This window comes from Canis aureus, chromosome 5 (assembly GCF_053574225.1).
Source record: "Canis aureus isolate CA01 chromosome 5, VMU_Caureus_v.1.0, whole genome shotgun sequence".
Lineage (NCBI taxonomy): Eukaryota > Metazoa > Chordata > Mammalia > Carnivora > Canidae > Canis > Canis aureus.
The window spans coordinates 61,731,360-61,757,874 of record NC_135615.1 but is presented as its reverse complement, the minus strand read 5'-3'; the positions used below and the strand labels follow the sequence as shown (position 1 = coordinate 61,757,874).

The 26,515-nt window shown below is 53.3% G+C and overlaps 2 protein-coding genes across 17 annotated transcripts in view; one reads left to right on the top strand and one right to left on the bottom strand.

The window, feature by feature from the left end:
• LOC144314361 (uncharacterized) overlaps positions 1-4,614 on the bottom strand; it is a 60,704-nt gene extending 56,090 nt beyond the window's left edge. For 5 of the 14 annotated variants that reach the window (XR_013380193.1, XR_013380194.1, XR_013380195.1 and 2 more), the window contains exon 1: positions 2,773-3,872. Coding sequence is in view for 3 of the 14 variants with exons in the window: in XM_077898393.1 (XP_077754519.1) it covers positions 4,166-4,195 (30 nt within the window). In the remaining 11 variants the exon portion in view is untranslated. Of the gene's footprint in view, positions 1-549; positions 599-1,419; positions 2,144-2,171; positions 2,472-2,772; positions 3,873-4,165 lie in introns of those variants that run through there. The other 9 variants (XR_013380198.1, XM_077898393.1, XR_013380202.1 and 6 more) reach the window with 8 other exon arrangements.
• A 77-nt stretch (positions 4,615-4,691) lies between these two features.
• Positions 4,692-26,030, top strand: IRX5 (iroquois homeobox 5). 3 transcript variants are annotated; one of them, XR_013380190.1, is made up of 5 exons: positions 4,692-5,439; positions 6,544-6,949; positions 7,110-7,889; positions 15,231-15,310; positions 25,916-26,030. XR_013380190.1 is itself a non-coding variant. In XM_077898391.1 (4 exons), the coding sequence occupies exons 1-4, from the start codon at positions 5,191-5,193 to the stop codon at positions 25,978-25,980; spliced, it is 1,500 nt and encodes a 499-aa protein (XP_077754517.1). In that variant the 5' UTR covers positions 4,692-5,190; the 3' UTR covers positions 25,981-26,030. The 3 variants fall into 3 exon arrangements, 2 of the variants coding, with proteins under 2 accessions (XP_077754517.1, XP_077754518.1); XM_077898391.1 differs by lacking the exon at positions 15,231-15,310; XM_077898392.1 differs by lacking the exons at positions 15,231-15,310; positions 25,916-26,030 and having other exon boundaries at positions 4,693-5,439; positions 7,110-8,544.
• The last annotated feature ends 485 nt before the right edge of the window (positions 26,031-26,515 follow it).

Genomic DNA, 26,515 nt, shown 5'->3' with positions numbered 1-26,515 from the left:
GTATTCCAAATATGATACTCTCTTGATATTCTATTTTAAAGAACACATTTAACTCGCTTATGACTACATGACTTCATTTACTTGCACATTATCAACTGAAGAATGTTTAATTTTTTCCTAAGCTTTCTGTAATGTAAAAATATATTAACAATTATTTAGTGTTATTCATTAAAACAGACAATAGGTAATTAGTTCACATTCTTATGTCATTTCTTTTAACACTGCATATAAAATTTGAAAATAACACATGGATAAACAGCATAGGGATGCTGATCTTAGCTGCCAGAACAAAAATTTTGATGGGGGGCATGGGGGATAAGTAAAGTAATTATCTCGAAATTAATGCTCTTGTTTTAGTTTCAGCAAACAAATCTAAATAAGTCTTTCTTTGATTTTAGTTTACCATGTAATTCTAGCCAGCTAATTATCCTTGGAGTCACGAATGAGCTGTGACTCTACACCTGGCTTCTCCGATCATATGCCTATGGCCTCCTCCACTTTCATTTCCTCTTTCTACAATGAGTTTTAATATTAAAGAAAAACACTCACACATCTTATATACACAGTGATGGACAGCCAGCTTCCAGGAAATCATGAGCTACAAAGAGAGGGGAAAATCTTAATGCAATACTTATGTTAAAGGGTATTAGGTGCTGGGTGAGCCAAGGGTAATATAATCAGCAGCATCCGTCTCGCTATTGTTTTGCATTCAGAAATCTGAAGTAAAGGACAGTAATATTATTTTAGTGGTCACCCAGGTTATGATTCAGATCCTTAAACTAATAAGAGGCTAAATGCACTTATGCCCACTTGCCCATAATTTGAATTTATAGACAGTATTTTGGAAGAAATAAAACAGTTTTCTTCTCTTTCTGTTAATAAAAACAAGGCATTCCATAAAGAACTAAGCTAAGTACTTGATGATGTGAAAAGAGAAACTACTTTAGATCATTAAAACATTCTAGGAGACAGTTTCCCAAAATATAAAGTAGCATAAATTTCTCCTATATTTGCCTTCTTATTATATTCCTGTTTCTGCGCATTAAGCGAGCCTTCCTCTACAGATTTATTCTCAACGCTAATAAATGTTTGCTTAATAACAGACTGTCTCATTTATGCTTTTTTTCCCCCTAAGTTAGTAACCATGACTCCACAAAGAGCACAAAGAAAGCTGACAAAGGCATGGCCCAAAAGCCACAAGTAGTATTACTACATGCCAGAGCACTTAACATTAAACTACCATTTCTCTCTAAAACTTCTGTTGCCAAAGTGCTCACAAAATCTGGAAGCTCAAAGACAGGTTTCAAGTGCAATTAAATTCTCCAAAAGCAAAACTGTACAAAAATATGCCGCCCTTCTTATGTCACCATTTTATAGACAACATTTTCTCAGGATCTTAATTAAGATAACGATGCACACCTGTGTCAACATTCTCTGGCAAGACAGCCTTATCAATCATAATCCTTTAAGTACACTCCGAAACAGCAAAGCGATATGACAGGAGCAATCTGTTGCCTTTCCTAGTGCCCGTGTTGTGTCTCTCCTACAAGAATGATGAGATCTTTAAAATACAGCAGACCCACTTTTATGGGTCTTTAAAGTTTTAACTGTAAACAGTTATTACGCTAAATAAACAGGAATAACCTCTTTTGCACTTGATTTAAACGATGACAACTGCACAGCCAAAACTCGAGGAGCAAGCTCTGCGGCCATGTCTTAGCCATGCAATTGTGGATCTTACTTGGAAGCTTTGCATGTTAAGAGTTACGCGTAACCGCATCCGTGCGGACGCGACAAACCAATGAACCTTTTTTAGGAAGTCTTAAGATCCCAATTTTTTAAAGCGCCACGTTAAAAACAAACAGGGCACGCCTACCCTCAGTGGAAGTTAAAAATGTTCAGAAAGACACAAATGCAAGAATAATCCCCCCGCCTCCCCCCTCCCCCCCCCCACGCCAAAAGAGGAGTCATCTGGGGAACGTGGGAGGAGGGGGCGAGGGCTCCCCCTCCGCGGGGGCGAAGCTCCAGCACGAGGCCAGCCGGACCGCAGCTTCGCCGGGGAGCAGGGACCCAAGCGGGAAAGCTGACGATAAAGGAGAAGGCAGGGAGGGGAGAGCGGACCTCAACCGTACCCACGGCCAGGATCAAAAAGGGAAAAACCTCGTGTTTACCACCAGAAAAGGAAAAAGGCTTCCCCACGGACACGGAGGACCCCCGCCAGATGCTATCTAGATCCCACCAGTTCTTCCATTTCACGTATTAGCACAAGTCGGAGACGCGGGGCGGCCGCGGCCAGCCGAGCAGCGGAGCCATCAATGTGCAAATAAAGCAGAAAATAGAGACATCCTTAAGAAATGAGTCTTAAATTTGACGTAGAGCGGAGGTGACAACCACAGCAACAGAACCATAAATTCGAAATGCTTCAGCATCTTTCAGGATTCTCTCCAGCCCCCGACACCGAAACCACGGCAGGAGGAGGACCGAGGGGAGGGCGGGGGCGGGGCGGGGCGGGGGCGGCCCGGGGCGGCCGCTGCTGGAAGGAGGACGTCGGTGTCCGCGACTCCCCTCCTCCGCGGCTCCGCGGCCTCGGCCGCGCGTGGGTGGCGGGGACACGCCCACGCGCGCCGGCCCGGGGCCCGCGACCTCGCGAGAGGCCCGCCCGCCGCCGCGCGGGGCGCCGCCGCGTCCGTCCGGGGCACGGGGGGCCGCGGGCGCGGCTCGAGGGCAGGAGGCCCGGCCGGCCGCGGCGGCACCGGCGGGCGCGGGACTCACCTACTGTCCGGCGCGGGCGCGCGGGCTGCGGACGCTCCCTCGTGGCTGGCGCGAGCCCCCGGCGGGCGGCGCGCGCGGGCCGCTACCGACCGTTAGCGCGAGGGGCCGCGGCGGCGGCGGCGGCGGCGGCGGCGGCGGCGGCGGGCGGAGCCGGGGGCGGGCGCTGAGCAGCGCCAGGGCCGCGGGAGGCGGGAGCGGAGGCAGCGGGGCGGGGTCGCCCCCCGCGACCACCCGGCCTCCACCGAACCCTGCTGCCCGCGTGGCCAGCACTGCCCAGCTCCGCGCTCCCTCCCGCGCCGACCGGCAGTCCCCGCCGCTGCGCCTCGCCGCCGTCTCCGCGGGCTGGCAGCCACCTGGGCCGGGTTGCGCCCGCCTCCGCGGCCGCCGGCTTCTCGTCTCCATGACAATAGCGCGCCGCCGCCCCGCCCGGCCCCACCCCCTCGGCGCCGGGACTTGGGAGGTCCGCGGGCTGCCGTCGCTGAGGGGCAGGGCCAACGGAGGCCAGCGTCCAATCAGAGACGGAGGCAGGGAGGCACTGGGCGGGGCCGACCGAAGCACTGTCCAATGTGGGCTGGAGGGGCGGGGCCGGGAGGAAGCGGACGCGGGGGAGGAGTTAGCGCGCGTGCGTGAAGTCCCGCCGCCCAACGCCTCCGAGTTGACCGACCCGGTTGCTGTGCGGGGACTGGAGCTCTGGAAATAAAGCGTATCTTGCCGGCGACAGGCATCGTGGGGAACCGCGTGCTTGTGCTTCGGCTTGCGTGTGGCCCAGGCTTATACAAGTTCACCAAGTCCCTGCGCCCGAGCTTCAGGGGAGTGCCCCGCCCCGTGCCAGCAGCCCCCTGTTTAGGTTCACCAGCGCCCCTGTCTGTCCCGGAGTTCGAGCGCGTCTGGCTTCGGGCGGCGCGGGCTGGAGAGCCAGGCAGGGGGGCTGTTTTGTATTCTATCCGTGTGGCCGTCGTGGGCAAGGGCTCTGCCTGTGACTCAGTTGTGTGTGTTTGCCTTGCCAGCGCCTCGCTGAACAAACAGTGGTTGGGTTGGGCAATGCCGGGTGTTTGCAATGCAGCGGGGGCGGGTGTTAGAGTGCGCGCTAAGGGGAAGGGGACCCTCACCCTCCACCCCCACCCCCACCCCCACCCCCACCCCCGGCCTGGCAGGGCGAGCCGAGGATGGAAAGCCCCGAGAAAGAGGCGGTGCGTCCTGGCGGGGGCGGGAGGGTCCGGAGGCCCGCTCCGGGACAGCTGCTTCTCCGTAGGTCAGCTCCCACCCGTTACCTCTCCTCCAGAGAAAGGCTACCCCGCCGTCCCGGGCCCCGCCCCGCCCTCGCCGTTTGGCGGGGAGCTGGTGGAAGGGAGGCCGGAGACGTGCAGATGTCCAGGGCCTGTGTCTCGCCCACCTGCTGCTGCTGGCGGAGAGGGCCGCTCATCTCGGCCCCCCTGCGCCCTGGACGAAGGCACCCCTCCGTCTCTCCCAGGGACCTCCATTCCGGGTCTCCAACTGGCTCCCCGGCTCCCCGGCTGGGGGGGGAGAAGCCGGGGGCAGGTAGGCGGCGGTCCGCCTGGGAGCCCAGCCTCTCGCGGAGCAAGACGTCCGCCAATTGCGCGGTTTCCTGCGGCCGGCACAGAGCGGAGCGCTCGCGGGCGCCCAGTCAGCCGCCTCGTCGCCTTTGTGCCTCGGAGCGACCGGACCCGCCACCAGGGCCCGCCTTGCGTCGGATCCGCCGCTCCACCCCGACTTAGCTGGGAAGGAAAGTTGGAAAAGATCGGCGCGCCTGGGATGTGATTGTCATCCTGGGGCCGGCGCTCGAGAGTCTGAGAAAGAGAGAAGAGAGGGAGAGAGACCCGGGAGAGGAGGGGGGAGAAAAAAAGGAGGGTGGAGAGGAGGGCCGCGGAGGAGAGGCGGGCGCGAGGGAGGGGCGAGGGGAGCGCCAGCGAGCGGGAGAGGGAGCCGGGGAGGAAGAGGGAGAGGGCGAGGCGCGCCTGGCGGCCGGGTTGGCTGCGGCCGCCCAGAGGTTCCTGCCAGTCCTCCCACCAACTACACCCCGGGAAGGAGGAGCTTCGGGCGCGCACAAGGCGTCAGAATCCTCAATTTCCAACTTAGCATCTTGGCAGGACCTTTGCGAAGCCAAAAGCAGAGCCCCCCAGTGCAAAGAGCGAGGGGGAAAAAGAGAAAGCAGCAGGGGAGGGGGGGCAAACCCAACCGGGGCGAGCGAGGCGCGCGGAGGAGCGGGCTCGGCAGTCGCCGCCGGAGGCGCGCGGGAAGCCAGCGAGGAGGCGCCGCGGGCCCGAGCCCGGGAGCCGGGGCCCGACAAGCGGCAGCCGGGGGCAGCCGGAGGCCAGGTGCCCGCGCGCTCGCCCTCGCAGGGCGCCGCCCGGCTCGTTGGCGGCCGCGGCGCGGCGCGCCCCATGCCCGTGTGTGGCCATGTCCTACCCGCAGGGCTACTTGTACCAGCCGTCCGCCTCGCTGGCGCTCTACTCGTGCCCGGCGTACAGCACCAGCGTCATCTCGGGGCCCCGCACGGATGAGCTCGGCCGCTCGTCGTCGGGCTCCGCGTTCTCGCCCTACGCCGGCTCCACCGCCTTCACGGCGCCCTCGCCGGGCTACAACTCGCACCTCCAGTACGGGGCCGACCCCGCGGCAGCCGCCGCCGCCGCCTTCTCGTCGTACGTGGTGAGTGAGCTGGGAGCCGCGGCGGGCGAGGGCAGCTGGGGCCGCGCCGGGCGGGCGGGCGGGCGGGCGGGGGCCGCGGAGGACACGGGCCGCGGCGCCACCGCGGACCGCCCCCGCCGAGCTTCGCGGCCCCTGCAAACTTGGGCGACCGTCTCGCTCGGCTTCGCCCGGGCCTCGGGCTCTGGAGTTGCTCGGAGAGCGGAGCCGCGCGTCCTGCTTGGGGCGCTGAGCTGACAGGGCTTTTGGGGGAGAGGTCGCTGCAATTGAAGAGCAGCGTTCGGTTCGAACCGGAGCCCCGGGCCGCCCTGCAAATCTCATTGTATTTTATTGTATTGTATTTTATTTTATTTCGGGTTTTGCCATTTTGGGAAAGTAGTTCCAAAGAAATGGACCAGAAATCCGAGCAGAAGCGTGCTAAGTCTATGTAAATGTGTTTGGCCTCGCCTTTAATTAGTCCTCCAAAATGTTGCAAATCCGTAATCCTATCTTCGCAATCCGATTTGGAGGTATTAAATTTCTGAAAAGTCGGCCGAGCTGCGGTGCATCCGGGATTTTTCGGCCGGGTGCACTTTCTGGAAAAGCGCTGTGGCTTCGGTTTGGGGTAACATTTTTGGAGGGGTGGGAGTGCCCGCGCAAGGCTTAGCTTTTCCTTTGCCTTTCTCTGAGAGGCGAAGAATGCCCTGACTCCTCTCGCCTTCCCTCCTCGGCGCCTGCCGCGCAGCCATCAGGGCGCGAAGTGCCGAGTCGCTGCCGCTGCCCAGGCCTCTGTCTGGGCGGAGGGCCTGGCCGCGGTGGCCGGATCCGCGCTTGGGGGGCGGACTGGCCCTGCAGGGTGTCGCCGAGGCCGGGACGGCGTCAGGCGCCCCGGAAGGACCGGAGTCAGGAGTTGGCGCCCCCGCTGCCTGCGGAGGAGGAGGAGGAGGAGGAGGAGGAGGAGGAGGAGTTGCCCCGGGTCTGAGCCCGCCAGCCCTACCCCTGGGGAAGCCGGCGTTTGGGCCTCGCGGCTCGCGGACCCCTGGGCGCAGGGCAAGTGTGCCCCTGGTCGTCTGGGTGGTTCTGGGGACCACGGCCCACGCTCACCTTCTCTCTGCCTGTTCCTTGCAGGGCTCGCCCTACGACCATACACCGGGCATGGCCGGCTCCCTGGGGTACCACCCATACGCGGCGCCCCTGGGCTCCTATCCCTACGGGGACCCCGCGTACCGAAAGAACGCCACGCGAGACGCCACCGCCACGCTCAAGGCCTGGCTGAACGAGCACCGCAAGAACCCCTACCCCACCAAGGGCGAGAAGATCATGCTGGCCATCATCACCAAGATGACCCTCACCCAGGTGTCCACCTGGTTCGCCAACGCGCGCCGGCGCCTCAAGAAGGAGAACAAGATGACGTGGACGCCGCGGAACCGCAGCGAGGACGAGGAGGAGGAGGAGAACATCGATCTGGAGAAGAACGACGAGGACGAGCCCCAGAAGCCCGAGGGCAAGGGCGACTCCGAGGGCCCCGAAGCAGGTTGGTGGGCCCGGGAGAGGGTGTGTTGGAGCGGGAGCTAGAAGGGAAAGCGGGGTCCCGGAGGTTGGGGGCGAGGCTCTTCTCCGCCTCTGCGGGCGGGGACCCGGGCCCCGCCGCGCGCAGCCCCCGCGCCCCTGACGGCCTGGGGTTTCGCCCGCAGGAGGAGCGGAGCAGAAGGCGGCTGCGGGCTGCGAACGGCTGCAGGGGCCGCCCACCCCCGCCGGCAAGGAGACGGAGGGCAGCCTCAGCGACTCGGATTTTAAGGAGCCGCCATCCGAGGGCCGTCTGGACGCGCTGCCCGGGCCCCCCCGCGCCGGCGGGCCCTCCCCGGCCGGGCCGGCGGCAGCGCGGCTGGCCGAGGACCCGGCCCCTCACTACCCCTCGGGCGCGCCGGCTCCGGGCCCGCACCCAGCCGCGGGCGAGCTGCCCCCCGGTCCCGGCGGGCCCTCGGTCATACACTCTCCGCCACCGCCGCCGCCACAGGCGGTGCTCGCCAAGCCCAAACTGTGGTCTCTGGCAGAGATCGCCACATCCTCGGACAAGGTCAAGGACGGGGGCGGCGGGAGCGAAGGCTCTCCCTGCCCACCGTGCCCCGGGCCGGTGGCGGGGCAGGCCCTGGGAGGCAGCCGCGCATCGCCGGCCCCGGCGCCAGCGCGCTCGCCCTCGGCGCAGTGTCCCTTTCCAGGCGGGACGGTGCTGTCCCGGCCTCTCTACTACACGGCGCCCTTCTATCCCGGCTACACGAACTATGGCTCCTTTGGACACCTTCACGGCCACCCAGGGCCAGGGCCGGGCCCCACAACCGGTCCGGGCTCGCATTTCAATGGATTAAACCAGACCGTGTTGAACCGAGCGGACGCTTTGGCTAAAGACCCGAAAATGTTGCGGAGCCAGTCTCAACTAGACCTGTGCAAAGACTCTCCCTATGAATTGAAGAAAGGTATGTCCGACATTTAACGCGGGCTGCGTCGGTCCCGGACTTTCCTAATTTATTAAAAAAAAAAAAAAAAAAAAAAACATGGCCTTGGCAGTTATTTTTCCATCAACAAGAGAGAGAAACAAAACTACCCCTCCTATTAAAAAGTTTATAGTTCACGGAGATGGATGACATACACATGTAAACATCTCCCCTCCCCACGCAAAAATGTCTTAACCAACCGAAAAGAAAAAAAAAATTAAAAAAGGATTTGTATTAAATCTTATTCTGTATATTTAATGTAGCATTTTTGTATTTAAATTGATAATTCAATATCTTTGAAGTAAATTATGAAATTAAGACACCTGTACAGGCATTTAATGTTTTTTTTTGTAATATAAATATATACATTTGTGTTCCCCCAAACTGTTTCATAGTTTAAAAATACAAGTTTAATTTAATTTTTTTACACCTATTGATTTTTTGCTGGGTATGAGCTAAAGTATTATTACAGAAAGGAAACAGGTTATACTCTTAGATTTAAAAAGTAAAGGAAACTGCAGCCGCCTTTGTAAAATGCAAAATATTTAATTAAAAGAGATTTTAACATAATCAGAGCCACTCATTACTTTTTAGAAGCCTCAATAAACTGTCCATCGCCTTGGACAAAAGGTGGAAACTGCAACTTTTTTTTTTTTTTTTTTTTTTTCTCGAAGTGGGGAATGAAAGGTTCCGCAGAGCAACCTCAGTGTGCCAAGGGGAAACCATAATTAGGCGGCAAGCCCCGGGGACCCCAGCCCTGCCGGGAATGCAGATTTGGATCACTGGTGGGGGGCTGCTTGGGGGAGATTGGACCCTGGAGGAAGGAGGAGAGAGACCCAAGTGTGTGCCCAGAAGGGAGAAGAGATGGCAAAGCCTGCTCGAGACGCGCACCACCCGAGCTCCATCGCTTAACCTAATTACTTCCAATCAGTGTCGTGTTTTATGCAAAGCAATCAGCTGGTGAACTTTGCTAATGAGTTCGATTTTATGCCGGATTTAGCCCTTATTACTATTTCAAAGGTGCTGTGGGCTAATGCGGGCGGGGAGCGTTAGGGGATGCCAAGGAGGAGGCTTTCCCAAGTCACTCTTTTCCCTACCCCTTCAAAATTGGGCATTGATCTCTTCGCTGGATTTGATTAAATTAGTAGATGTTCCAGCCGCGACAGTGCGGGTGGTAGGCGGCCCCGCAGATCCCCGCGCCGCAGCGAGGCTGGGGCCGCGGGACCGGCTAGGGGACGGTTCCCCCCTTTCACAGGTAGGTGTCACACTTGTCCTGAATTACAAGCCTACACTTTGCAGAGTCGGAGATTGGAGAGAGTGGGCGGAAGTGGGGGAGGGCGCGCCACAGTCGCTTGGGGGCGGTGAGGGGAGCCCCCAGCCGCCCGCGGGGCGCCCCCAGCCCCCGCTCCACGCATCGGCCCCTTTTTTGGACAAGTGGCTTTTAAAAAGTTCGAGGACATTGGCCTTAGATAATGAGGCTGTTGTGAACTCGATCTGGCTTGTCGTCGCGTTAGCACTTTTCCCCTCTCGGAGTCGAGAGTCCAAGTAGCTAAAGTATTTCTGAGGTTCCCCCCCGCCCCCGCCCCCGCCCCCGCCCCCGCCCCGTTTAGATCCCGCATGGTTCATTTCAAAATGAAAAATCAGGATGAGTCTCAACCCCAAAAGAGGAAGAGACACCGCCCGGTGCCCGAGGCCCGCCTGTACTGTCGGGGTTCGCGTCTCCATTTTGCGCCGGAGAGATGGACCCGCGGACGTGTTTTACTTCGTGGGAAATTTTCGGTGGTCGGGGGAGGGGAGGGTTTACAGCAAAAACATACTCCATCGAGGGGAATTAATTTGCTCTATTAAACCCAAAGCCCGAGTGTAGAGAGAATGTGTTTGCACATAACACTAGTTTAATTAGGCTAAATCGGAATGCACATATTTGCATTTCTATTCAAGATTACTTCAACCCTACTTGTTTTTTAAACACACCCCAAACTTTCACCGGAGGTTTAACTTTTGCTTTTTTTCTTTTTTTCTTTTTTTTTTGTAACCTGCGACGGGGTTCCATTAGCTTGTTCGAATTTAAACAAGTTTGAAAACTGCATTGTCCAGATGTTTTTGCGAACAACAGTCGACTTAAGAGTTTAAATGAGTGAGAAAATTCACGCAGGGAAAAATGGTTTCAAAGCTGGAAGTGCGAATGATTAAATATGCATGAGACGATCGTATTTTATTTTGTCCCTTTAATTATAAATGATTTTTTTTTTTAACAATTGAATTCCAGAGATGACTTGCCCTCCACCCACCAACCCCCCTACCCCCGCGCCCCGGCCCCCTCCACCCACCCCGCCGACTGCCTCGTTCACAATCAGCTTTCCACCCCCTCGCCCCCACCCCCAGTTGAATATGCAGCCCCAGGAGTCACCTTCTCTTCTAAAAAAGTCAGAAGAATAGGCCAGTCCCCTTCTCTTAAGAGAGGGTTTAAGGACGACATCAACTCTGCGGGGTTTTGGAAGCGCTGGCCCTAAACCCTGCCTAATGATTTTAAAAAGAAAATTGCAGGCCTCCCTGTGTTCCCGGGAATATGCAAATAGCGCGGCGCGGGCCTCCCCAGGCGGAGCGCCGAGGCTCGGGGCCGGGAGCCGAATGCCCACGGGGCTGCCTGGGAACGGGACCCCGCACCCGGGGGCCCCCGGCGTTTCTCCCCAACGAGGGGCGGCGCGAGGAGCCTCCCCCGCCAGAAGAGCGAGACCGGCTGGGGCGCGAAGGCTGGAGCCCGAGTCGCTGCCCCTGGCCCGCATCCCTCCTGCCCTTGGCCTCTGCAGTGTCTACGGGCTTCTTTACGTGCTTCATCTTGCATGCAAACCTCCCATTAAGTGTGGGGTTTGCCCCTTGCAGAGCTGGGTTTCGTGGCCAGTGGTTTTTCTGGTGTCTAGAGACTTCCCAGTTAGGGGGAGCCTGCCGGGCAGTTCGGGGTTTGGATAGTTCGGAGATGTCTCCCGCGCTTAATCCTAGAAGTAGTTTCGCGTCTTTACGACCCCGAGTGCCTCCTGGAGCCCCGCCCGGCCGCGTCTCGGGGCGTCTGGAAGGCGCAGCGTCTGAGAGGCGCTGGGGGCAAACTTGTGGCGTGCAGTGGGGTCGGGGCTGGTTCGCAGGCTTGGACTGGGGCGCGGAAGCTGCGCGAGGCAGTGCCTGACACCTGGGTGCCGGGGTTGCGCGGGCGTTTGCCACCTGCGCTGGGCTGTGCTGGTTCCGGCCCCCGGAGGAGCGCTTAGCTGGGCAGTTAGGGACCAGGAGGGCTGGCTGAATCCCAGGCAGCAGGGGCAGCGGGGTCACTGCGTGGGGTCTATAGGGTCATCCCCCTGAGGCAGCGCCGAACCAGAACCTGCTGGGTCCGTTCCCTTCCCTTCCCTTCCCTCTCTTTGCGGGGCCGAATCAGTTCATGGGATTTGGGGGTGAAGAGCCAACAACCCTAGTCAATCCCCGAGGGCGCCTCAGCGGGCACCGAGGAGGAGCTACAGAAAGGGGACATTCCTGCGGCACCTCCCGCTCCTTGGCTCGGGGTGCTGGGGCCCGCAGTGTGGTTCCCTGGCCTGGGTGCGGGGCCTGCATCGCGGCCTGGTTTACAAACCCTTCGGGGCCTCTCCTTTTGCTAGAGGTGCGCAGCTCTGGGAGCCTGGAGGGTTGCGGGGGAGGGTCCGCACGTGCAGTTTTAGAGCCGATCGTGCCTCCCGGCCCACCTGTCCCCCACGACCAGCCGCCACCTCGGGCAGAGACAAGCAATAGCGCTTTGCAAAGCGCCCAAAGTGAAAGGAATGTGATTGCGCTCCCAAGAGGGAGCGGGACGCGGATGCTGTTTAGGAAGGGCGCCGCCTACTGGTCCCCGGGCGCCACGCGGTTGGAAGAGAGGAGGAGTTTAGGCAAGACCTGGCCTTGCCCCCCACCCCTCAGCGGGATCTTAGTTCTGCACCCCCGAAGCTGTCCCGCCAGCCGCACCCGCTGCGTCTCGGGTCCCACGACCCAGACAGCACTGACGATTTGGAAAGCGGGGCCCGCGACTAGAATAGTTTTAACCCTACCGATTCCCGCCACGGTTTGGCCACGGGCTCGGAAACCAGGCAGCAGGCAATTGAGAAATATGCCTACGGCTGCGGCTGGAGCAAGTGTGCGGGTGGGGCCGGTGCTCCGCTCCGCTTCAGGTGCGCGCTTCCGCTTCTGCGGGCCTCGCCACGCCAGGGTCCCGGAACCCGCGCAGTTTTGGTTCACCTGCGGTTTCGGGTGCCTGGGGTCTACCACGAGACCGCACCCCCCAAAACCGTTTCCGTCTTTTGTCTCTGGGTTGTACAGACACAGGAAAAGGGAAAACAAAACTACCTGCGCATTCTTAAAACCCTCCTATTTCGAAAGCGTCTTAATGAGGTGGGCGCTGCAAAGCAAGAGGTGCACAACTGGGCGTCCCCTTTCACCCCTCCAGAAGCGCTAACCGCTGGTATCAACTGGTCTTCCCGTCTTGCAGAGATACTGGGGGGAAAAGCGGAGGCGCGTCCTCGGCCTGGTTCTTGGAATCTCTTTCCACTCGGGCCATCGAATAGGAAAATCGGGCCTGACTGAGACCTTGCCACCTGCCCTCCTTCCAAACTGGCCAAAACGGCAGGACTGTCCCTAGACCCACCTCAGGGGTCTCCCTCGGTGACCTGGCCAGAGTTAGTCTCCTTTTCGTTTTCGTTTAAATGTGACTTGGGTCCAGGGCACAAGGCGGGGCCCAGGTTGTGGCCTAACGGAGGATCGCCTCTGGGGCGGGGATGCAGCTCTGGCTGCAGCCCCTGCCCAGGCCTGCCTCTCCCGGCCTTGCGGGTCTCTAGCCTCCTGTTGGCCGTAGGCCCCAGTTCTGAGTCCCTAAAGCGGCCCTCCTGGCTGCGCTCGTTTCCGGCGCCCGGACGAGCCCGGCGCGCCCAGACGCCACTTTTCCCAGTGAAATCTGCTTTTATTTGCTCGGAGCAAACCCCGGGCTCTCAGCGCTCCCGCCTGATGGATGCAAATGTAAATGTGCACTTATTTAATTGGATCAGGCCCCAAGATAAAAGAGATAAACGGCTCCCCGTTTGCTAACTTATTTTCCGAGGCATGCAGCGCCGCGGAGGGGAAGCTAATGAAGGAGCTGCGCGTCGCTGGGCGCTGGGGCTCTGGCCGGTCACGGTGCGCTGGCCGGTAGGCTCGACCCCGTTTGCATGGCCCCTGCCCGCCGAGTAGGGTGCCCGTGGGACATTCTGGGCACCAGGACCAGAAAGTGAGAAGGCGCCGGGCGGGCTTCGTGTTTGCAAATATCCTACTCCTCACCACAATTTTCTCCGGCTCTTTCCTTTCTCCTGTCATGCTCAGCTCTCCAGGCTGGAGTCCAACTGGCCCGGCCCATTCGACAGAAAATCCTTTCTTACTCTCTTCCCCAGGCGTCGTCTTTCACCCCAGGTGACGGTCTCAGAGAGAAAGACGCAGGGGCCACAGAAAAGGCTAGGCACGCCCCACCCCCACCTCCGCCACCAGGGTCCCGTGGAGCCGCCCTTTAGACAGAAGGACCCCCTTCTCTGTTCCCAGATGGCTCTCTTTTGGAAAGATTGGGATTTCTTTCCCAATCGTCAGGATGCCATGGATTGCCACCCCCGCCCCATAAAGGGCGCACACAATACATACAGCTCTTCAGTAATTTCAAGGGGTCCCAGAACCCGGACATCTAGACATTAGGAGGAGAAAGGGCTGCTTGGCTCTCCCCTCCCCGGGGCTGGAGTTCAGAACTTGAGCGCTAGTCCTCCATCGCCCTCCCGGTTTGTTCCCTAAATGGGGCCTGGGATTTCCCCCACCGCCAGATTTCTCTTCTGTTGGGAAGGGCTGGGGAGGAGGTGGGGGTGCGTGAGGACAGGAGGCTGGACACCCAGCCTGCGGTGCGGCTGTAAAGGAGCCGCGGCCGGGGTGCCCTAGTCGGAGGCCCTCTCCAGGTAGCCCGCGGAGGCTAGGCTGGCCAGGGCCGGGAGGGCTGGAGCAGGGGAGGCCGGCCGCGCCCCAACCCCAACGCGCTGATGGATTGGCTTGTCAGGAGAGCTCTGTGCGCGGAGCCCATCAGAAAGCACTTACCTCGCTATACTGAAATTACTGTCTTTTCAGGGGCTAATTTGTGTAACTCCCATGGAGGGGCTTGGAGGGGGTTTGATGAGGCATAAAATGATGATTAATGAATTTATTGGCCGCTGCTCATCAAACAAGGGCTGGAGAGCTCCCGACCGCACCAGCGGCCTGGCGGCGGCGCTCAACACAGCTGGGGTGCAGCCCCCCCACGTGGGGTTGCTCAGCGCTGCAAGGGGTTCCCTAGCACCTGGCCCTGGCCCTGGGCGCTTTCCTTGCCCTTCGCTGCTTTCTGCTGGCCAACCCCGCGTTCAGGGCGACTCCCGCCGAGCCATCATCGCCCCCTGCGGGCGGGCTGCTCAGGCCTGGGGGGAGGCCAGGCTCCTGTGGCTGCAGGCCCAAAGCGGGAGGCAGCCTCTCCAGCCTCTCCAGCCTCTCCAGCCTCAGCCTCTCAATTACTGGGACTGCTGTGACCCGGGAACCCCAGGCAGTGTCGGGATGGAGACGTGGGCTGCAGCTCAGGGACGTTATGGCTCACGGGGTTGGGTGCTTGGGCTTTGGTGGCTAAGTCCTAACCTCTGCAACTTACTAGGTTGTATGTCTTGGACCATCAGAATAACCTCTCTGAACCTCAGTGGCCTCGTCTGTAAAATGAAGCCTGTACCTCCCCTGGTTTTGTGAGGATTCTATTGAGTGGCAGGCACCCACTTGTCCTTCAATATAGTTACTAGGGTGATGCTCTCTTATGACTTTACTTCATGAGAGACACTAGCCAAGGCCTGGGGATAAGAGGGAAGGGCAGGAGACTGAGGCTTTGGGGAGATCCTGCCACATAATGGCTGATGTTCCTTAGCACTCTCCCTCCTCCCACCTTCTCTGGCCTCGCTACACTCCCTGGGGCTTGATGGGGGACACTGGGAGCCTGAGAAGGCAGTTAGACAGAGGAGTGACCTGATCAGACCTGAGAAAACCTGCTTTGGTGTAGAACCAATTTCAGGCTGGTCCTCCTGGTGGTTCACTGACAACCTACCCTTTGTCTGCAGGATCCTGTCTTTTGGAACTTGTCCACAATGGCTGTTTAGCTTCCTCTGGTCTCAATCAAGAACTTGCAGCCCATAAACTTATAAATTCAGCTGAGATGCTTTACCTCCCCTGCCTACCCTGTATCCTCCATGCTGCCCCACCTCCCTCTTCTGACACTCCACTCTACCTTTGACTCCCCAGGACATCCTACCCTGCTGGAATAGTGCAGGAAGGACCTTGGCATTGATCCCTCCAACGGAATCCTTAGATTTAGCCTCCAGGTTAGTGCAGTTCTGCTTAACCTGTTCTGTTCCCTTCCTCTCATATCTACTAACTGAGCACCTAAGATATCCCAGGTGCACCATTCCAGGTATGATTTTACAAAGGTGAACAAAACAAAGGTTGCCCTTCTGGAGCTTACACTGTGGAGGAGGAGATGTAAAGTGAACAAATGAATGTGATGATGTCTTCTCATAATGTCTGGGTGATGGGTATTGGCTGAAAAATTTAGTAGGATAAGGACATGGAAGGGGGTGTGCTCTTTTAGCCATTTTAGCCAGGGCAGTCTGGAAAGCATTCCTTAAGAGGTGGCCCTGGAGTAGACACCTGAAAGAAGTTGGGGAGTAGGCCATGAAGATATTGGAGGGGACGATTTCTGGGCAGAAGGAATAGCAAGTGCAAAGATCCTGAGGTAGGAAGAGATTCGAGCAACTGTAAGGGGACCTTTGTTGGAGATGATGAGGCCAAGGCAAAGCCAGGTTATATGGGGCTTTATTGTTACTAGTGGGATCTTTGGGTTTAATGATGAGAGAGAGAAAGGAAGAGAGGGATGGTCTGGGGGGAGTGATGGGATCTAATTTATGTCTTCAAGGCATTCTTAGACATGAGGAGCTGAGACTCTGGGTGGACAAGATAGAAGCAGGGCCCAGTTAGGGGGCTGATGGAGAATCCAGGGAGAGAGAACACTGTCTTGGACCACAGTTGTAGCCGGAGAAGTGGTGGTTGCTCCCAGTGATCAGATTTAGGCTGCATTTTGAAAGTAGAGTCAACAGGCTTTGCTGATAGATTGAATGTGGGGAGGGGGGTGAGGTGCAGGGGGTAGTTCTAGATGCCTCCAAGGGTTTCGACCTGAGCACTAAGGGGCTTGGGAGATGCCATTTGTTGAGATGTCAAATATAAGAGAGGAACAGGTATTTTAAAAAATTATTATTATTCTTATTATTATTATTAGAAAATAAGACACTGTCTGACCTGACCTCCAAACCCTTCAGCTCAAAAGAACCTCCCAAATGGGCATGCTGGGTCTCCAGTGACAAAGAGCACAGAGTCCAGGGCAAACCCTAAAGCGAACATGTCATGCTCCTTCCGGGAATCAGACATCTCAGAGCTCCCTGCCCACAACATTTGCCCTTTTCCTTCCTTCCTCCCTCCCTTCCTCCCTTCCTCCCTTCCTTCCTTTCCTTCCTTCCTTCCTTTCCTTCCTTTCCTTCCTTTCCTTCCTTTCCTTCCTTCCTTCCTTCCTTCCTTCCTTCCTTCCTTCCTTCCTTCCTTCCTTCTTTCTTTCTTTCTTTCTTTCTTTCTTTCTTTCTTTCTTTCTTTCTTTCATCAGTGGAGAAACTGAAGTCCAGAAAGAAAATGACTCACCCAAGCTCACAGTGAGCTTACAGGCAGAACTGAGTGAGAATCTAGGCCCGCTAACTCCTGGGCTGTGTCTCGTCTGTGCCTCACCCAAGCTAAATTCTCGGGGATATCTGTATTTTAACAGAGAACTGGAAACAAAACGCCTTAACAGAGAGGAATGAATTTATAATGGTGGAATCTCAGACACTGTGACAGGCTGTCAAGGGAGATATTTTTAGGCTGGGCCGGGAAACATCTTAGCCCTCCTCCAATGCTGCTGGAGGACGGCTGCCTCCTCAGGACTCCGTGTGCAAGGTACAGATGAGGGGAAGGCTAGGAATATGCCATCTCTCCCAGACACTCAGCAGCAACTAGGGACTGAGCCTGATGTCCCTGCCAGGGAGGGTTTTCTTCCAGAAGTCATTGCTATCTGAGGAGATTTGCTTGCTCCTCCTTTTGGAAGTGACTGTCTGCCTGCCCACCATTATCCTACATAATGAGAACAAAAATCAATGTTCTTTTTACCCAGAGGTTCACAGAGCAACTCCTACCAAAGATTTGAGTAGGGGGCAAGGCCCTGAATCGTGAATCTTTCATGTATTTATTTTTTAATTCCTTCCTTCCTTTCCTTATGTCTCAGCTTGACTGGTTTTGTTTTTTTGTTTTTTCTCCTTCAATTCTTTTCTTGACTCCTTGTGTTGAATATATGGTCGTCAGCTTGGGCATTTTTTTTTCTGTAAAACTATCAGTGGCTTTGTCCCCAAGGGAACCCACAGGCCCTTAGGAACAGCATCTTGACATCTTTTAAGCAGAGTGAGACATCTGTTAGCCCTAGATTCCAAATACCCTCACCGTTCCAGAGCATCCCAGACACCTTCCCCAGCTAACTCGGTTTGACATCAGACTTACCACACAGTTGTCATTTCTGAGACTTTTTTTTTTTAGATCCAAACCACAATGGTTTTTTTTTTTCCTTTTTCTTTTTTTTATTTGTTTGTTAGTTTTGTTTGCCCTCTATTTGTATCCAGCATCTAAATCCAAACCCTGTGGTAATAGGTGGCTCTTTTTCCAAATACTCATACGTGCAAAGATCTTCATTGGCTGTTGAGGACCAGCTTTCCTGGATCACAGAAAAGCGTGGATTAGTGGCAGCTTGGAGCAAAGGACTCATTTAGAATAAACACCACCTCTCTGCTCTCATGAAGAGTGCGGTAGAAAAATCACTGGCCTGGTTTATTTTGGTTGGTGGGGTTGTTTTTCTCTCCAGACATTTTTTTTTCCATCCTTACTTTCTTTTTCCTTTTTAATTTCCCCCTTTGAATCTGGCAAACACCTGACAGGTCCTGGACCATGTAGAAGCAATGTCTGAGAAGGCTCCATGGGACCTGAGTCTGTAAGGAATGAGCCCTTGCTTTGCTAAGTGCTCTTCAAAACCTTCTGGGCATCCATCCTCCAAACCCCTGTCCCAGCCTCATTGCAACTACTATTTTTTTTTTTTTTTTGCAACTACTATTAACATAATAACATCCTTCGAGTTTTGGAGTTTTGTCACCATCATTTTGAAAGGAATATTTATACCGTTGCTGTAACTGAAAAGCGACAATCACTTTCCATCAAAACAAGACAATGATAAAAAGCAAATTCATGAAGTGAGGTTCTTGGTGGCCTGGGCTTGGAAGGTGAGCACATCTCTGGGGGTCTCTGGTTGCTCCCAGAAGTCTCCCCAATCCCATTCCCCATTCCGGCATTGGGCTCCCTACCTGCTTTGCAGGCTGTCTTCAAAGGCATGCGGGCCACGTGAGCATCTCTTCGCCCTACCTAGCACCATGTCCTGTGGCCCCAGAGATGTGCTTACCACATTTTGGAAAATAGGAACTGTTCGTTTTACAGATATGGGAACGATGATCCCTGACTTGTTCAAGGTGCTCAAGATGACAAAGCTGTTTGGTGACAGAGCTGGGGATGGCTGCCTCCCCATCCCCACCTTGGTTCCCCTATGCTTCTTTTTCTTTTCTTTTCTTTTCTTTTCTTTTCTTTTCTTTTCTTTTCTTTTCTTTCTTTCTTTCTTTCTTTCTTTTCTTTTCTTTCTTTTCTTTCTCTCTCTCTCTCTTTCAATTTTATTTATTTATTGAGAGACACAGAGAAAAACAAAAGAGAAACAAACTTAAAAAAAAAAAGACACAGAGAGAGGCAGAGACATAGGCAGAGGGAGAAGCAGGCTTTCTGTGGGAATCCCGATGTGGGACTTGATCCCAGGACCCCAGGATCACACCAAAGGCAGGTGCTTAACCCCTGAGCCCCCCAGGTGCCCCCCCATGATCCTTTCTTTTTTTAAAAAAAATATTTTTATTTATTCATGAGAATACACAGAGAGGAGAGAGAGACAGAGAGGCAGAGACACAGGCAGAGGGAGAAGCAGGCTCCATGCAGGGAGCCCGACACGGGACTCGATCCCAGGTCTCCAGGATCACACTCTGGGCTGAAGGCAGCACTAAACCGCTGAGCCACCTGGGCTGCCCACCCATGCTCCTTTCTTAATAAATCCCTTGTACTGTCATGCCCATGTCCACACCTGTTTTGGAGAAGGCAGGACCAAACTAGGAGGATCTTTGCAAACTTGTTGAGCTGCTGTTCTTTCTGTCCCCTTGGATCTGCAAGGCCTCAGCCCCTTTCTTGTTTGTGGGCCATTCTTGGGGGAGAAATGGCCAAGACCAATATACCATTTCACACCACAAAAGACTCTGGACCTTTTCATTCTTTAGGAAAAGGAGAAGGGGCTTGGGCCTCCAACTCTGAACAAAGTTGTATGGGGGGAGGTGAAGGGCTTGAGGAGCTAGATGCCACCTCCCCAGTTTGAGAGCTCCCTGCCCCTAGCTGCCCCGCATGTCCTCTTTATCCAGCTGCTCACAAGTGGCAAGTGCCCATCCCACTCTCCTTTTTCTGAAGCCACCCACAGTGACACATAGTAATCTTGTTTATGGTTAATAAGTGGGGGACTGTTGGGCCCTGGATGTAATGTCACTGGGAGTCAATACTCCTCATCACATCTTGCCCCTTCCTCCTCTTCTCTTCCCAGGTGAGGACCTCCTGCACAGCTTGCTCACCTGGTGGGGCCTCCCCTCTTTCCTCCATATGCCCTTACTTCCCAGGTCCCATAGATCCTCCTATGGGATCTCATTCAACTGCCTCCTCTCCGCTGCTCTGGTCTGGGCCTTTGTCATCTGTCATATGGACTGTCCTATATCCTCCTGATGGTCTCCCTGCCCCAGTCACCTTTGTGAAACCAACACAGGGTCCAGGGCCCAATACATGGTAGCAGAAATGAAAACAAGTGAATGGATCCTAAGTCAATGCACTGGTTTGTATTCTCCTGCAGAAATATGAATTTTGGGTATGCCTAGGTGGCTCCGTGGTTGAGCATCTGCCTTCAGCTCAGGTGTGATCCTGGGGTCCTGGGATCGAGTTCCACATTGGGGTCCCTACTGGCTGCTTCTCCCTCTGTCTATGTCTCTGCCTCTCTCTGTGTCTCTCATAAATAAATAAATAAAATCTTAAAAAAAAAAAAGAAATGTGAAATTTGAAACTGCTCTGGGGTCAGCCTGACATGAGTTCAAATCCCGCCAGCACTCTGTTCTCCAGAGTATATTAGTGAACCAGATTAAATGGCTGAGAAATCCAAACAGAGAGGCCCAGGAGCTGTGGTGATTGAACAGGTAGGTGAGCCCCAGCGCCCACCTGCCTGGCTTCCGTTCCCATCTGAGCCAACTGCCCGCTGTGCAGCCCTGGGAGATTTCCTTAACGTCTCTGAAATTCAGTGTCCTCATCCAAAAAGCAGGGATACCTATGGTATCCACCACAGAGGTGAGGATTCAATGATCTAACGTGAGCAAAGCTCACCAAAGCACATGGTTGATGCTCTAGAAATGTATGCTTTTCCTAATACGACTCCATACAACGGTTTCTTTTTGTTGAAATGACTTCACCCGAGAATTTCTATAATCGCGTGGTGTTTTCCCCACGTCTTAACTACTTCAGTTCTTTTTGCTGACCGGCAATGGTTAAGATGTCTAGAGTTAAGTGGTGGTGGTGGAGGGGGGGAGCTTATTTTAAGAATCACTCCTTGGAACATTATTTCATTACTTAAACTTTCTGCTGACTCATCTATTCCTTGGTGACTGAGTCTTTCTTTACCAATAACTTTAATTACATCAATCACTCATTCCAAAAACTGCTGAATAATGAGAAACTCCTAGAGGTGACACTGTGGGCTTCTGTCACACAAGAAGGGGCCTGTGGAAGAGGAACTGGTTTTTCTTCCTCTTTCTTTCTTTCTTTCTTTCTTTCTTTCTTTCTTTCTTTCTTTCTTTCTTTCTTTCTTCTTTTTCTTTCTCTTTCTTTCTTTCTGCAATCAGTACGTCAAAGAGAGAACACATGTTCAGCTTTCACGATTTACTATCTGCCCATCTATCTCTCCACCCATTTATAGTTAGCAATCTCCATAGCGGGAAGAATGACAATTTATAACTTCTGGAATTGAATCGAGTGGAATTTGTCTTCTGACATTTTTTTGGTCCTAAAGCCCACCTGCCTCCACCTCACAGTGGGTGAGGGTGGGGGCTGTAAAATATGTGATATTTGAAAATTCTAACACCTATTCTTTTGTCGAAAGCTGCTGATCACATGGTTCAAGGGTTAGTGTGTTGCTTAAACAATTATTTGGTTATCAACAGTAGTAGCTACCTTATTGAGCTCCTAGGATATGCCCGTTATTATATGGAAGGTTTTATGTACATGATCTCAGTAGAACCTCATCAAACCTATAGGGTGGGCACTCTTTACAGATGAAGAAACCAAGGCCCTGAAAGATTTACTTGCCTGAGTTGGTGCCAGATATGAACCCCTGGGAATGTCTGACCCTTATTTTCTGTGCCTAGAGGAGCACAGGAGGGAGTTGTTGGCTATTCTTTGCTGCTTTAGGCAGTAGCTATTTCTCTGGCTCTTCATGGCTCATTTCTGTGAGTATAATAAGGTCCCTGCTTGTTGCTAACCTTGCAATGTTATCTGATGCTTCAGGGAAGCAGTGACCCTTAATTTTGTGAGAGTAGTAGGATGCTGGTGGGGGTAGAAGGGTGGGGGCTTTTCACAGAATCCTGCCCCAAACCACATGTTCTTCCTTTCTCACCTCCCCTGCACACCTTGTCCTCTTCCTCTTGGACTGTGATGTCTAATAGGTCTGTCTCCAGGCTTTCCCCCACATCTTTGCATCTACATACTCTCCCCTTATTAACTAGGAGACAGTAGCCAGGGGAGCTATAGAAGGTTGTAGAGCAGGAGAGTGACAAAATCAAAGCTGCACTTCAAAAAGATTCAAAGTTCCAATTCCTCTCTGTCAGTCGAGGCTCTTCATGAGTCTGACCCCTCTCTCTTATGTGGTCCTGTCTCCCAAGATCCCTCATGGGTATCCTGTGCTGTGTGGTCTCACTGGCTAAACACTCACTCCAAGCCTTTTTTCCAGGCTGGATTCTTAGGCTCAGAACAATCCATGCCAGTCACCTGCCTAAAGCCACTCATGCTTCAGAGGTTGGAGATTGAGTTCAAGGGCTTCTGGGAGCTTCTAGGCTTTCTCAAGGGCTCCAGCCTACACTGCTTTCTCTCTGTGTGGGGCTGCTGCTGAGGAAGAGACAGCAGAGAGCATTGGCTCTGGGGTCAGAGTAAGCTGAGTCTGCATCCCACCTCTGCCACATACTAGCTGTGTGACCTGGGCAAGCATCTTAACCTATCAGAACCTGAGTTCCCCATAGTAAAGTAGTGATGACACTATCTGAGTCCTAGAAGTCTGGTTGGAATAAGTGTGAGCCTGTGCATGGAGTGCTTTAGGAAGCCATTCATTTTAGCACCGCCTATAACATACTCAGTGCCTGTACATTAGGACAGAAACAAGATGATTCCAGAAAGCACACACTTCCATGACCTTTGAACTGACATTTTGTCTTTGCACGTATGTTTCTATAAACAGGGAGATGTGGTTTTAAGCTCTCCCGGTCTATTTGTCTTAAGTCAGTACTATACCGTTTGTCCTATTATGGCTTTGCAGCACAGTCTCAAAATCTGGCAGGGCAGTCCTTCCTCTTTTTTTTTTTTTTTTTTGAAACTATTTATTTGACTTAGCTCTTTGGGGGCATTGATTCTTCAACACTTTTTTTAAGATGAGTTTATCAAGTGCTTAAATAATTTATGTTTGTCTCCTTGCTATCAATACTGTGTCAGGTGTAGAGGCTTAGCTTCAGGGTTATTGAGGTGAGAACATCCAAGTGATTTTCTGGGAACGCAGGTTGAGGAAATAGTAAAGCGCATACTAGAGTTCTATCAGGATGTGTATCAGGCACCCTGGTTGTCTGTCCTGGGGCAAAGCCGAGGACACAGGTGTCTATCTTGGATGGAATGGAGGAGCAAAGGCCTGGGGTGGCTCGGACACAGGGTCCAGAGCTGGCTGCATGAAGGCTTGGGAAGTCCAGTGTACCCACATCCAGTGAGGGAGGTTTCTCACGTTGATCAGGGTTCCCTTAATGCCCCAAGCCCAGTCCTGAGTCCTAAGCACGTTGTGACTAAGAGTGTAGGCTCCAGAGCCAGGCTGCCTGGGTTTCTGTCCTCCGTCTTTCGCTCCCACCGGCCCCACCTCAGTAAAGGGCATCACCATCTAGACACTCATGAGTCAGGGGGCACCAGGGGGGCCCAGTCGATTGAGCATCCGACTCTTGGTTTCAGCTTAGGTCGTGATCTCATGGATCGTGGGATTGAGCCTCACGTTGTGCTCTGCACCCACCAGGACGTCTGTTGGAAGATTCTCTCCCTCTGCTCCTCCCTCTGCTCTCTCTCTGTCTCTCAAATAAATGAATGAATCTTAAAAAAAAAAAAAAAAAAGTAAAAAGAAACCTATGAGTCAGTCTCAGCTTTTCCCAACTTCTCCCAATTGTCACCTCCAGTTACCAAATCTGGACTCAGATTTGGTGGATTCCACACCTCTGATTTTTCTCTTGAGGCTACACTTCCCTTAATTCCTGCCACCATCACTGTGATCCAGGCCACTGATCACTGTCACCTCCTGCCACCTTGATGGCCTCCCAGCTCTTGTCCTGCTCCTGCAGTTAGTTGATTTTCCCCACTGAAGATAGCCTGCACATGTAATGACATAAATCCCCACCTGAAGTATTTAATGGCTCTCTATTGGCCTCATGCAAGGCCCAAACTCCATAAGATGATGCTCCTTCAGAATTTATGCTCTAAATATGTAAAACTGTTTTCTATTGTTCTGTATTGTTTGGCCTCCAGGCCTTCACACACGCTGTTCCCTCTGCCTGGCATGCCCAACATTCTCACTCTGTCCCCCACCCTGTAGAGTCAATCTCTATGTGGTAAAAGGACTGTGCTCAAAGCTCCCTCCTCCCTCAGTCTTCTGTCTATCTCTGTGCTAAAGGCATATAGTAAGGGATGAGCAAAATTTACTAGTTGCATGATCTTGGGTATGCAATTCACAGGCTTTTTTTTTTTTAATTTTTTAAAAATAAACTCTGGGACGCCTGGGTGGCTCAGTGGTTGAGCATCTGCCTTCGGCTCAGGGCATGATCCTGGGGTCCTGGGATTGAGTCCCACATTAGGCTCCCCGCAGGAAGCCCGCTTCTCCCTCTGCCTGTGTCTCTGCCTCTCTCTCTGTGTCTCTCATGAATAAATAAATAAAATCTTAAAAAAAAACTCTGTCCCAGATGTGGGGCTGGAACTATGACCCCAAGATCAAGAGCCATGTACTCTACTGACTGAGCCAGCCAGGCCACCCTTGGGTGACACTTTAAAAGTCAGTGTATGATTCATTGTCTCATAGGACCTTGGGGAGGGGTAAAGGAGATCATTGCAGGCAAATTTTAGAGACCAATGGAGGAATAAACAGAGGCATAAGGGCCAGCCATAGCCTGAAGGAATTCTCAGTGAGATCAGACTCATACCACCATAGCCAACAGCTCCGTGAAAGCCATTTCCTTCCTTTTTTCCTGAAGGAACTTCAACATTGCTGGGGGTGGCAATGTGCCCAGCCTTAAGGGATATGCCATTTATGTCTAGGTCATTCGTGATCATTTCATTCCCCTTTGCCAGATGCTTACTTTCCCAGCATCCCTTGCAGCTAGGTGTCCATACGACCAATTCTGGCTGAGATATGAGGAGAAATCTACTAATCTTTCTGAATTTCAATTTCTTGTAAAATGAGGAGGAGGAATCAAAGAGCAGTAGTGTTTAATCCCCCTGCTTGCATGTTTTCTTTCTTTCTTTTTTTGAAAGCAGAGGACCTCCCTTTTTGGTTCCAAAAAGATTTTTCTGTGGAACATAGTAGAACTACTTTAATTGAAAAGGAGATTAAGGAGTGCAGGAACCCCATCCTAGCCTTCACTGGCAATCCCTAAAGCATATCTACAAAACAAGACTTGGAAAATCATTGAGTGGGAGCCCCTCTGCATCCTGTAGTGGTTGGGCATTGTTTTCTTTGTGTATATTTTTGGACACCCATTCTGGTCCAGCATCCTAAAATTCCCTGGAGATCCACCCTTACCCTTTCCTTGGTCCATGAGATTTTTGTGAAGTTAATTCGACTCTAGACTTAGGATGTAAGCCTGACTAGCATTCCATTTGCCCTGGATACAATAATTGGTTCAGCAATGGACATGTGACCTAATTTGGTCCAATGACTTTGAGGCTCAGGATTTTTATTAAAATGGGGGAGGGGTGGAGTCAGTCTTTTCCCATTGGACTTCCACTCTGGTACTAGGGAACCTGAGAAGGAAGTCCACATGGAAGGGAACAGAGCTGAGAGATGGCAAGAGAGCAGCCCTTAGAGACCTTGAATCCTTGGATTCAGCTTTGCCTGAAGACTGACAGATCTGCTGCTGGATTTGGGGTTTGGGAGTTAATAAATTCCCTTCTAAGTAGTTTCTTCTTCAGTGCAACCCAAAGAGTCCCAACAAGTATAGATCCTTTCCAGATCCAGAATCCTGCAAACTCTGAGAGGTAGATATGACGATTGATCACAGACTTCCCATTTTTCTCCTGGGTGTGTGGTGGGATTGTACTTCTCCAGTCATTCTGGGTGGGGCATGGCCTAAGACTTCCTTTGCCAGTGAAATGTACAGAGAAGTGGTATGTGTCACTTCCAGGTGGGGTTCTTTAACAGCCACTGCATGATTTACCACTCTCTCTCTTTCCCTCCCATAATAATGTTCCAGATGGTGGAGGCTCCATCAGCCTGGGTCCCAGACTGAGGACAATGTGGAGCAGAGAGCCCTGCTGACCCTCGATGGATCCAGACCGTGAGCAAGAAATAAACCTTTGTTGATTCAAGCCATTGAGATTTTGGCTCTTTTGTTACAGCAGCATCTTTTAGTCTGTCCCAAATAATAGATGGAGAATCATTCCCCTCTTTCTCCTCCTTCTTCTTCTCCTGCCTTCTCCCTCCCTCTTTCTCTCTCTTTTCTACTGCTGCCCTGCTCTGCCCAGCAGTCTTACATAATTCTATTTCTTAACTTATCTTCTGTCGACAGACTTTTAAAGGTTTCCATGATTGTTCATCTACTGCCTTCCTGGGGATATCCAAGTGGACATTGGCAGAAGATAACTAGCCTGCCCCAACCAAGCCATGCCCCTGGCATCACCACTGGTGCCAATCAATTAGAGCAATCAACCAGTCATTTCCCCTAGTGCTCCAACCTCCTAGCAGGCCAGCCTCCTAATCATATTATTGGACTCACAAGGATCTGAATCAAACCTTCTCCATTCATTACATTATGAAAACTGACAAGACTCTGAAGTTTGTGCGGCGGTATATT